This window comes from Rousettus aegyptiacus, unplaced genomic scaffold, assembly GCF_014176215.1.
Source record: "Rousettus aegyptiacus isolate mRouAeg1 unplaced genomic scaffold, mRouAeg1.p scaffold_m13_p_1, whole genome shotgun sequence".
NCBI classification, from domain to species: Eukaryota; Metazoa; Chordata; class Mammalia; order Chiroptera; family Pteropodidae; genus Rousettus; species Rousettus aegyptiacus.
The window spans coordinates 52,838,990-52,855,092 of NW_023416284.1; the positions used below are offsets into that span (position 1 = coordinate 52,838,990).

The window sequence follows — 16,103 nt, forward strand, 5'->3', positions numbered from 1 at the left end:
CATCTTGATTTACATCCTAATTATATCTTCAAAAACCGTTTTTCTAAGTAAGTTCACATTTACAGGTGCTAGGGTTTAGGATTTTAACATATCATTTTGGAGAAGAGCACAGTTCAACCCACAACGAACAGGAGGATCCTAATTAGCCTCACCTCTGAGGGGTCGTGCTGGCTGGAGAGAAGCTGAGGCAACTTCTGGGGCAGAAGCAGCCCCCTGCCCACCACGCACAGAGGCATTCAGCATCTTCCCTTTAATAAGGGGTTTAGGTTCTTCGTAGCTATTCCAAATAAGCTTATTCTAAATAAGCAGGCGGGTGGTACAGAGGCAGGGAGCCCTGCTGAGGGCGACATGTTCCTTCTTCCTCATCTGTCTCCACCATACCACTTCCGTTTGTAGGTTCCATTGTAAGGGCTCTATTAACTCATGATTCCTTTTTGGTGAGTCCCCAGTGACTGTGAACAGTCTATGGGCATAGGTAGATTTTCTTAAATATTTAGAAATAAGACCTAAGGTTTATCTAAAGTGCTGACTTTGAGTAATTCACATAACCTCCTGAATTTCAGCTTCTTCCTTTATAAAATGAGGATACTGGTCCAGGGGTTCTCAAACTGTAGAATGCATCGATATCACCTGAAGGACTTGTCAAAGCACAGATGGCTAAAACCCACCTCAGAACATCAGATTCAGAAGGTCTAGCATGGGGCCTGAGAATTTGCATTTCTAGCAAGTTCCTTGACTTTCTTGTTGCTGTTGGTCTGGGAACCATACTTTTAGAATTATAGGCATAGATAATCTCTGAAATTTCTGCCAGTAATGCTATTTCATAATTTCATGAAACTCATTTCAATATAATATAACTAAGTAAAGTGAATTTTCTTACCTCAATTATCAAAATCTATTTAATTCTTTCCCAGCTTTTTGAGGTATAATTGACAAATAAAATTATATATATTTAAAGTGTATAATGTGATGATTTGCTATACGTGCATGTTGTGAACGGATTACCACAATCAAGTCCATTAACAGATTTATCACCTCATGTTATTACTGTATGTGTGTGTGTGTGTGTGTGTGTGTGTGTGTGTGTGTAGTGAGAATGCTTAAGATCTACTCTATTAGCAAATTTCAAGTGTACGATACCATATTATTAACTCAAGTTACCATGCTGTCATTACATCCCCAGAACTTATCTATCTTATAAATGAAAATTTGTACCCTTTGATCAATATGTGCGCATTTCCCCCGCACCCAGGCCCTGGCCTATTTCAGTTAGCATAATGTCCTCCAGGTTCAACCAGGTTGCCATAAATTGCAGAATTTCCTCCTTTATTATGGATGAATGCTATTCCATTACGTGCGTGTGTATCACATTTTCTTTATCTATTCATTCATAAATGGACGCATATTGTTTCCGTGTCTTAGGTATTGTGGGAAATACTGCAAAGAACATAGGAGTGTAGATATCTCTCTAAAATACTGATTTTTGTTTTCTTTGGATATATATAGTCAGACTCAGGATTGCTAGATTATATGGTAAATCAGATTTGCAAAATCTGATTTAAATATAAGATCACTCACCTTATTTTACTTTGGATTTATCTCTCCTGACTTAAGGGAATTGATTAAATAGCCCTTTTCTCTCTATTCTCTATACATGTAGATCATACATCCTCTTTTGCCTAGTGGGTCTGGCACATACAAGACTCCTGCAGAAATCAACAGAATATTGCCTCAGAGTTCAACAAAATTACCTACCTTTGATGTGATTTATGTGAGGTGGAGGTGAGATATAACAGATGGACTTAGAAACCTGAAAACAAATGGCATAGATAATCCCATGAAAAGATGTTCAACATCATTAGTCATTTAAAAAATGCAAATCAAAAAAAAAAAAAAGAGGGAGAGAAAAAAATGGCGTAGATGATAGAGGCTCTGTTCATCCCTCTGGCGACCACATCAAAGTTGTGACAGAAATAAGGAGTAATAGCAAGGAAAAATCGCCTGGGATCTAGATGAACAAGCCATACAATTATGGAGAAATCTAAGAAAGCACCCAGGAACAGCAGAAGGTAGGACAGGACGAGGATGTGGGGCTGCCGCGTCCTGAGCGGAGGCCGTGGCAGTGGCAGATGCCTCTTAAAGGGGCCACGTCCATGAGCGGATTTTCACCGTAAAAAACCTGCTCCCTCTGAGCACCAGTGTCAATTCAGCTGTGCACAGGGGGCTCCAGGGACTTACAGGGAGAAATTGTCCAAGTGAGGGCTCAGGTGAGATTCACTTTGTACAGAAGTGCCAGAGGTATTCATTGTTCCCTGTTGAGCCCTCGCTGCTACCAGTGCACCGGACATAGCACCGCTAGAGCTGTGATGTTATCAAACTGGATAACAGAGGTCGCTCTGCCCAGAGGATTCCCTAAAACCCCACCTACCTCAACTTGGGCCCCACCCAAGCCACATCCAGGTTTATCCTCAGCGAATCAGGTGCTCCTTGCTGAGACTCACACTGGTGAAGGCAGCTGGCCTCGGTTTCTGGTGTGGCCTTCTGAGGCAACTATAAACACAGCACCTGTGGATTGCTTGCTAAATTTTAACAGGTAGCCCCGGAGGGGTAGAGGCTTGGGCTAAGTTTGGCCTGCAGCTCAACTCTTCTCAGGACTGTGCCCCTAGACACCTACATCACAGATCCACATGAATAAGACTGGGAGACTTAGGGGCTTTGCTTAGTCCATGGAAAGAGATATGAAAAGGAAGCCAAAATGGGGAGACAAAGAAGCAGAAATCATATGACAGAACAAAACAAAGATCCAGATATAATGGAGTCAAGTAATCTAGCAGATGCAGAGTTCAAAACACTAGTGATAAAGATACTCAATGAACTTTTGGGAAGTGTAGAGAACTCCAACAAAGAGATAAAAATGAAAATGGAAATTATAAAAGGGAACCGGTCTGAAATGGAGAATACATTATCTGTACTACTAAGCCAGTATTACAGGAAATATTGGAGGGACTTAAGAAGAAAAAACGTGCATCAAAAACAGGAATAAAGATTAGTAACAACTACATTCCTATCAACGAGTACCTTAAACGAAAAAGAATTAAGTGCTCCAACCAAAAGATAGAGTGGCTGAAAGTATAAGAAAACAAGACCCCTACATGTTGCCTATAAGAGACTCCCTTCAGATTTAAAGATACACAGACTAAAAGGAAGGGGATGGAAAAAGGTATTACTCTGATGGACCTAGAGGGATTTAAGTCAGACAGAGAAAGGTAAACACTATGTGGTTTCACCTATATGTGGAATCTAAGGAATAAAAAGAACAAACTAATCAAAAACAGATTCACAAATATAGTGGACAATTTGGTGATGGACAAAGGGGAGGGAGGATTGGGAGGCTGGGAGAATGGGGTGAAAGTTAAAAAGTACAGATTAGTAGCTGATGGATGGTCATGGGCATGGGGAGCACAGCACAGAGAATGCAGTTAGCATTAATATGTTGGCTAGCTGGAGGGTCAGGAGAGGGGGAAGCAATTGGAGGGACCATTTTATGAACTATATAGATGTCTAACCAACGTACTGTATACTTGAGACTAATTAAAATTTTAAAAAATAAATTAAAAAAATACAAATCAAAAGCACAAGACACTTCCTTTCACCCAATAGAATGGTTATAATCAAATAGAGAGACAGTAATAAGTGCTGACAAGGATGTAGAGAAATTGGAACCCCTATGTATTGCAGGTAGGAATGTAAAATGGTATAGCCACTTTGGAAAACAGTTTGACAATTTCTCAAAAGATTAAACATAAAGTTGTTATATGGCCCAATAATTCTACTCCTAGGTATCTACACAAGAGAAATGAAAGTACATATCTACATAAAGATTTGTATAAGAATGCTCACAATACCATTATCTATAGTAACTAAAAAATAGAAACAAACTAAATATCTATTAACTGGTGAATATGTAAACAAAATGGGGTGTATTTTGTTGAATTTCAAAATTATCATGCTAAGTGAAAAAAGTCTGACACAAAAGACTATATGATTCTATTTATGTGAAATGGCCAGAAAAAGCCAGCCAATCCATAGAGACAAAATGTGCTTTAGGGCTGGGCACGGGAATAGACAGTGACTACACATGGGCATGAGGTTTCTTTTTAGGATGATGGAAATATTCTAAAATTATATTCTGGTGATAGTTACACAACTCTGTAAATATACTAAAATTTATTGAATTTACATTTTAAATGAGTGACTTCTATGAAATGTAAGTTATATATCAATAAAGTTGTTAAAAACACATTTGAAAAATAGAATGTAATTAAATAAGTAAAAAGAAAACTAATGAGATTTCCTGGGCCTCTCTTTGAAGGTCACCTATGCTGAAAGTGGTTATGACATACATAGGAGATTTAAATACTGTGCTTTAGACAATATCAACCTGGTTACCCAGAGAGAAAAGATCAAGAACTGATTACTAGCATAATGGTGACACTTAAACACAATAAGTACATCTCTTTCATATTCTTGATGTGCCAAGCATTGTGGTAAGTTCTACACGTCTTATCATTCAGTCATTCATTCAAAAATATTTGGTGAACTCCTGCCTTATGCTAGGCATTATCCTTGGTGCTAAAGATACAGTGTGAATAAGACAAAACTCCTCCTTTCATGGAGCTTAGATTCTGGTAAAGGAGAAAGACAATAAACATGTAAATACACAAGCCATAATTAAGATTATTTTAGGTAGTGATACACATTTATTTAAAAAATAAATCTAGATAACAGAAAGTAACAGGAGATGGAAAAAGAGGGTAGTGTAGATTAAGGAGTCATGAAAGGCCTACCTGGGAGACTAAAGGTAACACCTGAAGAACGTGAAGGAACAGTCATGCGAAGATCAAGATGAGAGTAGACTGGATGGGGGAATGGATAACATAAACCACATCAGAGAGCAGGCAATGAAGAAATGCCAGTGTAATCATAAACATGATATTGGTGAGAAAGACAAGGATAGAAATTGCAGATCTTAAGAACCATGATAAGGAGTTTGATTTAGAGTCTAGTTTCTTATCCCCTGTGCGATAGGAAGCCACTAGAGGATTTAAGCAGGTAAGTGACATGATCCGATCTAAAGGACACTCCAGGAACTTTATGGAGACAGGAGGGAGAGAATGAGGGAAGTAGAGTTAAGAGTTTGCAGCAGGATCTAAAGAGAGATGATGGTGGCTTTGGTGAAGGTGGTGGTAGCAGAGATGACGAGGAGTGCTAGGATTTGGGATATGTGTAGGAGGATAGATCCGGTAGAATTAGATGCGTTGTAGGAGGTAGAGAAAGAGAGTTACTGAAAATAATCCTTAAATTTTGTCTCGAGTAACTAGGTGGAAATTGCGCCATTAACTGAGATGGCAAACCTTCCCTTTGAGATTGACATTACGATATTCAGATTCCAGATGAAGGAACTGGGCCTCAGAAAAGCTAAGCCATTTGGCCCAAAATTATCCACCTAAGGATGGAAGAAGCAGGTTCAAAGCCAGTGACTCCAAAGGCTTTAAACATTGCTTAGTACTGCCTCTTGCCCACGGAGCGCTTTCGTCCTTACCAGCCAGTAGATGAAAATCATGGAAGGTGGTGGAGAAAGGACTTTTTGGCAGTGAATGCTGGTGAGTAGGCTTGTCATTGCAGTAGAGGGAGAGGAGCAGCTTAGAAGAGTAACATTTTTCTAGTGAATCACATTAAATAATCAGTGGCTTATACCCAGTGTCAGTCTGAACCAAGATTGACAGCTAATAAAAGCCCAGTAATTACAGGAAAACATCAAATTAGAAGATACAGAGATTCTTGAAACACCTGAAGCCATTTAATATATCTTATGTTTGCTCCAGACCAACAGGCAGCTCCCAGAGCAAGACCGGTCTCATTACTCAACTAATGGGCATTATGCTCTGAGGTACCTTTCCCTCTGCCAAATAAATCAGAATTTTGAAAAGTGAAGCCTGAGATTGCCGTGCTGCAAATGTTTGCAAGGACATCACTGGGTGTTTTAGGTGTCAAGTTTAATTTGATTCGGTCTGTTCTGTTCTCTTAAAAAAGGCTCCGGAGGCGTCAGCTGGGTCACAGGGAGAATTCCTTCTGTCTGCTCTTGCTCTTTGGGCTGTGACAGAAATCAGACTTTGATTCCCTGAGCGTGCTTTCTCAAGCAGGGATGGCTCCTCTCGCCACAGCCCAAAGGAATAAGTTCTGATGAAAGTTGTCATGCTCCTCTATTCCTTGATTTTTTGGGGGTGGGAGGAATTGAAGAGGGGATGGTGGAAGAAGAGACTCATTCACACCTTTTAAAACATTCTAAAATATTCATGAGCCCCCACTAAGTTGAGCACACTGTCCTAGGTACCGGGATGATGACAAATGCTTACAGGTCATTATAAAGCAAAAGTGATAGAAAAAATAAAATGATAAGCTCCGTGTGTGCATGTGCGTGCATGCATGTGTGTGTGTGGGGGGGGGGGTCTGTATGCGTGTGCGCACGCGTGCCCTCTAGAAAGCTAGCCAGCCTGACTCCCACAGGTTCCTGTACCTCACGCTCGTGGGGCCTGGCCTGCAGCTCTGAGCATCAGCGGCCTGGAGAACGGGTAACTCCTACGTGTGCTATAGATTTTCCTGGGCATTTTTCACCTCACAACAGCTCTAATGACCTTGGCATCAAGCTCTTACTGGGGATTAATAACTGGCTGGGCTTAATGGCCCTTACTGTGTCCTGGGCCATTTTCCCAGCCAGCCATTAATTCGAAGCAGTGCTCTGGGCTCTGGCCATTATGGCTCCCTGGGCCCAGTGGCTGCCCTGAGGCAAATGACTGGAGCCTCCTTCTCTGCAGACAGAGGCTTCCACAGTGCACTTTCCCCTTCTCTTCATGGCATTAGTACAAAGGGCTGGGGTCTGCAGGCAAGTTATTGGTTAGGGCACCACATTATGTCTTCTTTTTATGTCTCAGGAGGCAGCTTTTCTCAGAGGACAGGCAAGGCAGGAGGTTGAGCTTCATTCACTCATTTATCGATCCATTCATCTGTTCAATATTAACTGAGTGCTTTTTATGGGTCAGGGAGCAAGAAAGATGACCAAGATTGAAATGACTTAATATGGGTGCCCACATTTCCTGCCAAGAGATGAAATATCTCACTAAATGGGGCTTTAAGGAAAATGTCCCCCAAGAATCAGGGACAATGAATACTGTAAGTAAGAAGTCCAAGAGAGGCTTTTCTGGGTAGGAGTTCACTGGGAACTACCTTCCCTCTTTTATCTCCGTGGACTTTTATCTCCCAGGCTACTGAGCAGAGCTCAAATATCACCTTCCCATACTCCACAGAGTGAGTGATTCAACCCGGCATCTGAGTGCTCAAGGGAAAAACATGTAAATAGTGCAAGGAATCTTAATTCACCAAAGCATGAGTATCTTTACCCATATCATTTGGACACTGAGGATTATGATACGGAGATGAGAAGGTCCATGGCTCTTTCAGAGAACTATAACACATCCCGGGAAATGGTAACGCTGTTTGTATAGTTTGTAATCATTCTGCCTCCCAAGAAATCATTAGTCCCTCCAAATGCAGAAACCAGACTACATTTTCTCCTTTGGAAGTGATTCAGCCTTTGGTACATGCTCTTGTCAGCTGCGGGATGTGTAACATTCTGTGCAGAACAGCTATTGTTATTGTATTGGCGCCACTTACCAAAATGCACTTAAGGCATAATTCAGACTTCCTTCTCTTTTGCATTGTTTGGTGCATCTGCACAATTCAAAGAGTGGTTGTTGGGGCTCAAGGTAATTAATACCTCGGAGCTAAGGCAGATGGGAAGGAATCATGAGAGAAGGCTTTCTGGGACGGGGTGGACCCCAGTGTGTTCTCGTGGTGCCCGATAATCACAGAGGGTCAGTATGGCACAGTCAGGAACCTTGGTCTTCCTTGAAAGCCTCTTCAGCTGAACTCACATGGGCATAGGAGAAAGAGAGAGACAGAAGGCCATGGAATCTCCATAAGGTGACATAGGTTTCACCTATCAGCCAGCCTGTGCTCTAAGAATCACTTCAGAGTAATTAATTACAGGGGAGGGAGATGCTGGGATCTTCAGAAAGTTTTCCCCTGGAAAAATGAGCATAATATCTTGGAATTATAAACCAAAATGGAAAATTCAGGATTTTAATTATAGGTGAGTCTAATGAGAAAAAGCAGGTCCCAGTGGCCTTAGGGTCCAGTGGAATGAAATTTTAAATGGTGACTTTATTAGGCAAATGTACTGAGTTACACAGTAGCTCAGGGATGTATTAAGTACTTGGGAAATGCCTTTTAATTGAATGAATGAATGAATGAATGAATGTCCTCTGACTACAAGTATCTAGTTGTTCATCTCCTTGTTTTACAGGTGAAAAGGTTAAGTACCTGATTTGTTATCAACTTTGTCTTAGACCCTGATTCTCCTGACCCTAATCATCATTGAGTAACATGCCACTTACGAGGCCCCTGTCATCTTTGCAGGAATTTTTTAGTGGGCTTCTCCATGAGTAGAGGTTTCTCAGGATGTAGGAATACTCGACGGTGGTAGGATAAGTGAAATTAGATGTGAAAAATGTTCTTAGGATTTGAACACTTGGCCAAAATAGTCTCAGTAGAAGAGGCAAAAGAGTCTGATTGTGGTTGGACATGAGGAAGTAGAGGCTGAAGATTGGTTGCAAGGGGCTGATGGAAGGTTGATGGTAGAGCAAGGCAGGTCCCCGGGACAGACTCTGACACTTAGGGTGACCACCCGACCTATTTTGTTAGGGGCCCTATTCCTAACAGGTCATGGACTGTGGATTGGGGACTCCTGGAATAGAAGACACTTGCCACTTTACTGCATCCATCCAACCCAGTGCCCTAAGTGCAATAGCAACACTATTGATTAGGAAATAATATCACTGAGTTTCTGAGAGGGAGGAAAGGAGATAGATAATGAGTTAAGCAAACATCCCATGACAGTTATTCTATTCATTCTATTGCATTGTAACCCATAATGGTGAATCTCATGGACTCTGCAGTCAGATTTCTTGGATTCAAATCCCAGCTCTGCTGCTTTCTAACTGTATGGTCTTAAATAAGTCCCCTCACTTTTTTCCCTCAATATTCTCATTAATAAAGTAGAGGATACAATACAGCATCTTTCTTAAAGGGTTATTGATAGCATTAATGCAATTGTAGAAAAAGCTCAGAACAGTGCCTGGCACATAGAGAACTTCCAAAAATATTAGTTAAAACAACCACTCCTTCCTTTGAGCCCCCAGCCTTGCTTTGCTCTAAATAGCCCCCTTTACTAATACTTCAGCACGGCCACCTTTCTCATCCTGTTAAACTTTATTGCACTCCTTTCCTGTCCCACAGACTCTCATAAAATATGTACTTTGAGGGGTTCTGTTTTTCCATTTTATTTGCATTCTTACTACCCAACATAGTACTTGTCACCTAAGAATAATTAGACGTCAAATGAATGATGAGAATGTATACTGGTATAATCTCTGTTTCATAAGCCCATGTGTCAATTATCAACACAAAGTGATCAGTACTGATTTAGTGAGTACCTATCATGTGCTGCACTTGGATTGATAATCCCATTAGCAGCTATCATTTATTGAATGATCACTGTGCCAGATCCTATGGTAAGGACTGGGCTCAACCTCCTGCAATTGTTATTCTTCCAGGTCAAATAATGGCAATTGCAAATGACTCGATCTAATACTGTGTATATTTTAATTTTACCAAGGTAGAATGGGGCATTAATTATCCTCAGTCAAAGATGAGAAAACTGAGACTTGGGGAGGTTAGTAGCTTGTCAAGGTCCCACGGCTAATAGGTGGGGGAGACAAGGCTGCACCATACTGTGAGCCTCCCTTGGCCACTGTGTAGTCGGGGAAGGTGACAGAGCTATGACTCGGGAAACTCACAGAGTAAATATAAGACTGAATATATGCAGCACTAAACTGAGTCCGATTTCCTGAGACTGTGCAGGGAGCCAGTGTGCCCTGTTCAAAGTTAATGGGGAAGAAGGCCAGAGACTCTAGGGGAAAATCTAACAATGCAACTTTCCTTAAGAACATTCTCGATTGTCATTTCTTGTGCACTTGCTGGCCTTGGCCTCGGGCCCTAATTACATTATCTTCGAACAGCAACTAAGAGGTGTTTCTCATTAAACATGAACAAGGAAATGTTTAATTTGTTAGCACACAGGTGTTCGGAAAGCAAATCACTGGTTCGGGCTGTTGAAAAGAGCATTGTCATTGCAGTTGTCCCTGGTGGGCACTACAAGGCCAGGGCTTCTATGGGGCATGCACGTGTTCACCAGATGATGTCTGTGGCTCTGAGCTCGAGGCTTTCTTTACATTTTTAAAGATGGACCAGCTCAATCTCTCTCCCTCTCCCCTCAAAATGGGAGAAACTGACTAATTCATTTCAAAATTATGGTATCTGAGGGACTACAATTTGCATGTCTTTTCCCATGTGATTCTTAGATGATGTTTATTTAGGATAAACATATTTGTATAGCATGCAAGAATATTGATAAATGCTTAACTTTCAATAAAGTGAATTAAGAGCATTAAAGCTGATGTCACAGCAATTTGTAGTATAGTCTTTTCTTCGACTTGAGGGTAAATTTGAATTCAGAAAGGTCTAGGTTTGAATGCATGACTTCATTCGTTGCTAGTTCTGCATCCTTTCTTAACATCTCTGATCCTGAGTGTCCTCATCTATAAAGTGGGAGTAACAGAAACCTTGCTGGGTAGATGCGATGATTTGGTCGTTTAATGTCGTCAGCAAAGCCCTTAGCCCAGTGTTTGACAGGTCAATGCTAGTTCTCTTTCCCTCTTGTCCACTGCTCCCTATCACCAACTTGGAAGAGAATGTTGATGAAGCAATAACAGACAGAATATATTCTTACATGGGAGAGAAGAAATGGGAGATGGGCAGTCTTCTGAGGAAAGGAAGTGACTTGCTGGTGCCAACCTAGGGTTGCCAGCTGATGGTGTCCTTCTCCTCCTGCCTTTCAGCCTCTGAAAATGCACTGCAGGGACTGTGCCCTGGTGACCAGCTCTGGGCATCTCCTGCGCAGCCGGCGAGGCCCCCAGATTGACCAGACCGAGTGCGTCATCCGCATGAATGACGCCCCTACGCGGGGCTATGGGCGCGACGTGGGCAATCGCACCAGCCTGAGGGTCATCGCACATTCCAGCATCCAGAGGATCCTCCGCAACCGCCACGACCTGCTCAACGTCAGCCAGGGCACCGTGTTCATCTTCTGGGGCCCCAGCAGCTATATGCGGCGTGATGGCAAGGGCCGAGTGTACAACAACCTGCAGCTCCTGAGCCAGGTGCTGCCTCGGCTGAAGGCCTTCATGATCACACGCCGCAAGATGCTGCAGTTTGATGAGCTTTTCAAACAGGAGACTGGCAAGGACAGGTACGGAGGCGCGGGGTGGCAGGAGTACAGGGGAGGGTGGGGAAATGTCGTGGCTGGCTGATTCACCAAAAGCAAAGCTTTTGCCAAGGGGTTTTCTGTGGCCCTGCTGCTCGTGCCATTGGCAGAGCTCACGTGTAGGGTCCTCCTGGAATCTGGGCTGCTCCGGCTGAATATATAAGACAAAGTGAAACGAAGCACTGAGACAATTACACAGGCAATTCAGGGACAAATCCCTACTTTGGAAGAAGAGGCTACACAGCTGCTGGCTGACACTGGTAATAAGTGAAAGGCAATAGCTTTATTGCATTTCATTTTACTTGTGTGAACACGAACCAAAGGTAACTATTTATTCACTCGACCGATATTTATTAAATACCTACTACTTTAAGCTCCAGGCACCAGGGACACAGTGAAAAACAAGACAGATCTAGACCCTGCCCTCCTGGAATATAAAGCCTACAGGGTAACAGTGTGCTCAGCATCCAGGGCAGGAAACTGGTTCTGTGACCTGTAGGCCATAGTCAAGTTGTTCCAAACTGTTAGTTAAAACTCAATGATGGGACATGAAATTAACATAATGGCTCACTGCAAGGTTGTTTTTTTTTTTTTTAAGTCATAGATAGAATGGAATAGAATAGACAATATCAACATTTATCCCCCATAGTAAATAAGGCAAAGTATGGTCTCACGAAATAATATGTGCTTCGATTTTTACATATAAATATACATATATAGAAGAGGGTTTTTTTTTTTTTTACGTGCTGAAAATATTCTGTAAGCAGATAGTGATAATGATTGCACAGCCCCATGATATACTAAAAACCACTGAATTATACACTTTAGAAAATTAAATTAAATTAAAATCATGCAAACACATATGTGTATATGCCCAATCATGAAGTAAAATGTATTTCTCGCTATAGGTTGAACTATTTTGAAAAGCACTGGTCTAGGAGATGAGGGAATGAGAGAAAGCCTTTCTCAAAAAGGTGTATTTAATCTGTAATTTAATCTGAGACCTAAGCCACTGTGTATCTATTCAAGTAAAGGAGAACCCGGGAATGGGAGAGAGAAACCTTTTTGGGGCTACAAGGGATCACAGGTAGGAGAATGTGCAGTGGATCGGAGAAAAGTCTCCTATGGCTACGGTCAGGAGGGCAGTGGGGGGTGTGGCCCAAGGTGAGGCAGAGATGCAGGCTCATGAACTGGCCAGATCTAGACCAAAAAAAAAAGGACAGTTAGGTATCGAAAGAAGCAGTGTGGTGTATTCCAAACACACAGCTCTAGGTTAGAATTTTTATCCTGTCCCTCACTAGTTGTGTGGCCTTGGGTATATTACCTAACCTTTCAGTGACCTCATGTGTGAAAAGGGCATAGTGACTAGGACTCATAGGACTGATCTAATAATTAAATTTTCTTGTTTCCTTAATTCTAAAACATGCACTTTTATAATTAATATCCTTTTAATGATATAATTTACCACCCTCCCTTACAACAAGTGTCCATGAGTTGTTTCTTATTTTACAACTAAAGAAATATCATAAGTGAAATAAAGACTATAAAGTACTAAATACATTGTTTGGTAAGTTTAGGCAGGTCGTTATTGGAGAACAGAATCTCAAAGAAAGACCAAAGCCCAATGTTTCCAAATTCTTTGCTCGGAAGAGCTTTCTTTTTAAGTCCTAGAAGCCTTATGACGGTTGACGGCTGGACCAGGCAGGAGTGGGCATGACATCTAGTGAGTGAGGAAAGGGGGAGCTGGCTGCTGGTGCTGTAGCCTCCTTCCCTAGAGGCCCAGGGAGCCTCACGGTCAGCCCAGCCAGTAGACTACATAGGGGATCCTGGTCCTTATCACAAGGTACCATGAAATCCAGTCATTTATTGTCCTTTAATAAACACAAATAAGAGAGACTATCACTCAAGAATGAGTTATTTAACCAAGAGAGCATATTATAAGGGAAGAAGAATGAGGAGAATTATCTAGTTTTACTTTGGACTAGTTGGAAAACCCAAAATAAGTAGACACACTCTCTTCCATAGAAAACACTTCTCTCATTTTAGCTGAATGTTGGGAGGTTTTGCTAAATTTAAGTATTCCTGAAACACTGCTGCAGTGTTAGCTATTTAGAGTAATTACGCATTGCTCTGAATCTTCTTAAGAAATTATTTTAAATTGGAAACCTGGAGACTAGTCATTCCCCTTTTGTTCGTTTAGATCTTTAAGAAAAAATCTCACACTGAGACTGATCCCACTCACTAAATTCCTTAAACTTTGACCAGTGGAAACCTTTTACTCAATAGCTCTGTCTCCCTCTGGTGAGGCCAGCTGGTAAGAAGGGAACCAAATCTTTGTGGGTCATGTACCGGGCCTCACATGTGCAGATATCCATCTATAAGAGTCCATGTAGTCCCCACTCAAGGAAATCACACTTATGGATTTGTAGGGTGCCTAAGTACATTGTCACTTTTAGAATCTTTGTGTCTCTTACCTTTAAAAAATTATCTTAAAGAAGCTAACATTGTATCGACTTGATATTCTCGTGTGTCCATATTCTTAACCTGCAACTTACTCCAAGTTGAAAGAACTAAGTTAGAAACAGCTCTTCTTTGGGGTCCAACAATAGGTGTGCTTTTCTTGAAACCCAACAAAAATGTAGCATGTATCGAAGATACAGCAAGTGTGGAATATTTAATTTTCTACATCTCATGATCAGGACATTCAGAGGCTAATATTTTGAAGAAATAGCATAATTCAGTAGATTCTGATTTATTGAAGTTTCACCCTACTTAAAAGCAGAGGGTAAAAATGGCTCAGGAACAATCTACAATTAAGAAGCATGACAAATGACATAAATGGCCAAGCAGTATTCTTTGACATTAGAAAGTAACTGTACTTGAAAATAACTTTATAATTGAATAAGGGTACATTAGGAAAATATGATTCAGAACCAATATTATAGTAATTAGATAAAGGAAGCATAAATGAAATAACTGCAGGAAGAATATTTCCATAGAGATTATAAATGAGATTCTGGTGGAGCAGAAAGGCCTTTAATTGTAATTTAGTGTTCACTATAGAATTATCAGCTCAGTGTGTTACTTCATCATATAAAAGAATATCTGATAATTTTCCCTAATAAGCACATGACAGCTCTTCATATTCCTTTATTACAGCTGATTAAGTGTAAAAACAGTAGATATTCCTTTGTTGGAAAAGAGTTCAAGTCTTTTTAAGAAAGATAGCACAAAGCATTGCAGTTCTATAGCATGTGATCCCAAAAGACTATTATTTAGAAAGTCTGGGGAATTTTAAGTGACATTTTAAATAACTCTTCATTTTAGTACCGTTAGTCCTCCACTTTGTATTCTTCCCATTTTTTACCCATGAAACCTTTTTCTGTAGAGTCACATCCTCCTGCATTTCAGGCTGCAGCTTGTGATCTCTACTATATCACACAAAAGAAAGCCAAAATTATGGGGGAGTTCCTGCCAGTGGGAAAGCCCTTTTGGTGTTTCTGAACTCTAAAAGCACAGGGACACAGGCATGATTTCCAGATCAAGAATCTGGGTGTATACGTGAGCCATCATTCTCTTCCTGAGCTCTGCATCCCGGTTATTCACTCACCCTGTGTAAGTCTAGAACAACTGGCCATCACATAGTCACAGCCACATAGGTAAGGACAGGCTCTAATATGAGAAAGGTACTTCCTTCCCTTACCCTTCCCTATTCAGTCATTTCTGCTCCATCCCACCTCCTTCATTCTCGAAGGTCTTATGTACATATAGTCCTGGTAGGAAGAAAAGGGGACTTTTAATGTCTATGTAAGCCAGAGTTTCCAGGACTTTATAATTACCACCCTGACTACAGATAATGGCTCCAATACAAGAGCCAGTAGCAAAGTATTGGAAGGATGTCAAAGTCTTTGTGGGTGCTAAAAAGCACTGAAAGGAATGGCTGAATTATTTACTTCATTCGCTCCAAACTACCAAGAGAGGAAGAAGGGATCTCAATGTATCACTCTAACAAACTACATACTCTTCATGGTGTTCTCTCATTTAGTCTCAAAAGAACCCAGGACGATGGAGCTCCCCATGCCTGCTTTATAGATAGGATATCAAGTCTCAAACACCAGCAAAACCTGCCTCAGGTCATTCAGCTAGTTAGTGATAGAAATTGGTAAGAGGCAAGCCCATGGTATGCCCATCTTTAGGAGCTTTTAAATGTACTTTCTGGGCTATTACTGGGCAGGATATAATGGAATGGGAAAAAAATGAGTAAAGAGATTAAGCACTAGAAAGTTGAAGCAGTGAACTCGGGAATGACTAAATCACTCATTTCTGTCAGGTACTTGACAAAACAAAATGCCTCTTTTTTCTTTTCTTTTTTCTCTTTTGTTTCATATGTGAAATGGAAATAATGCAAACTGCTTAACAAAAATTCTTCCTTCTCAAAGAAGGGTGTTTTACAGTGCAAGTAGAAAAGCTCTTCTGCAATCCTGTCATTTACATCACATATGGTTCTATGGCTAGGCAAAGTCAGACAGTCTGACTTGGGGGGGTAGGTATTTGAAACTGGCTAATGAGGAATTCCATTACCACTGAGAAAAAAGAAAAGTAA

The 16,103-nt window shown here is 41.0% G+C and overlaps 1 protein-coding gene across 3 annotated transcripts in view; it reads left to right on the plus strand.

The window, feature by feature from the left end:
- ST6GALNAC5 (ST6 N-acetylgalactosaminide alpha-2,6-sialyltransferase 5) overlaps positions 1-16,103 on the plus strand; it is a 141,777-nt gene that overhangs the window by 113,668 nt on the left and 12,006 nt on the right. For all 3 annotated transcript variants that reach the window (XM_036235333.1, XM_036235331.1, XM_036235332.1), the window contains exon 3: positions 11,076-11,485. In XM_036235333.1, the coding sequence (XP_036091226.1) occupies positions 11,076-11,485 (410 nt within the window). The remainder of the gene's footprint in view (positions 1-11,075; positions 11,486-16,103) is intronic.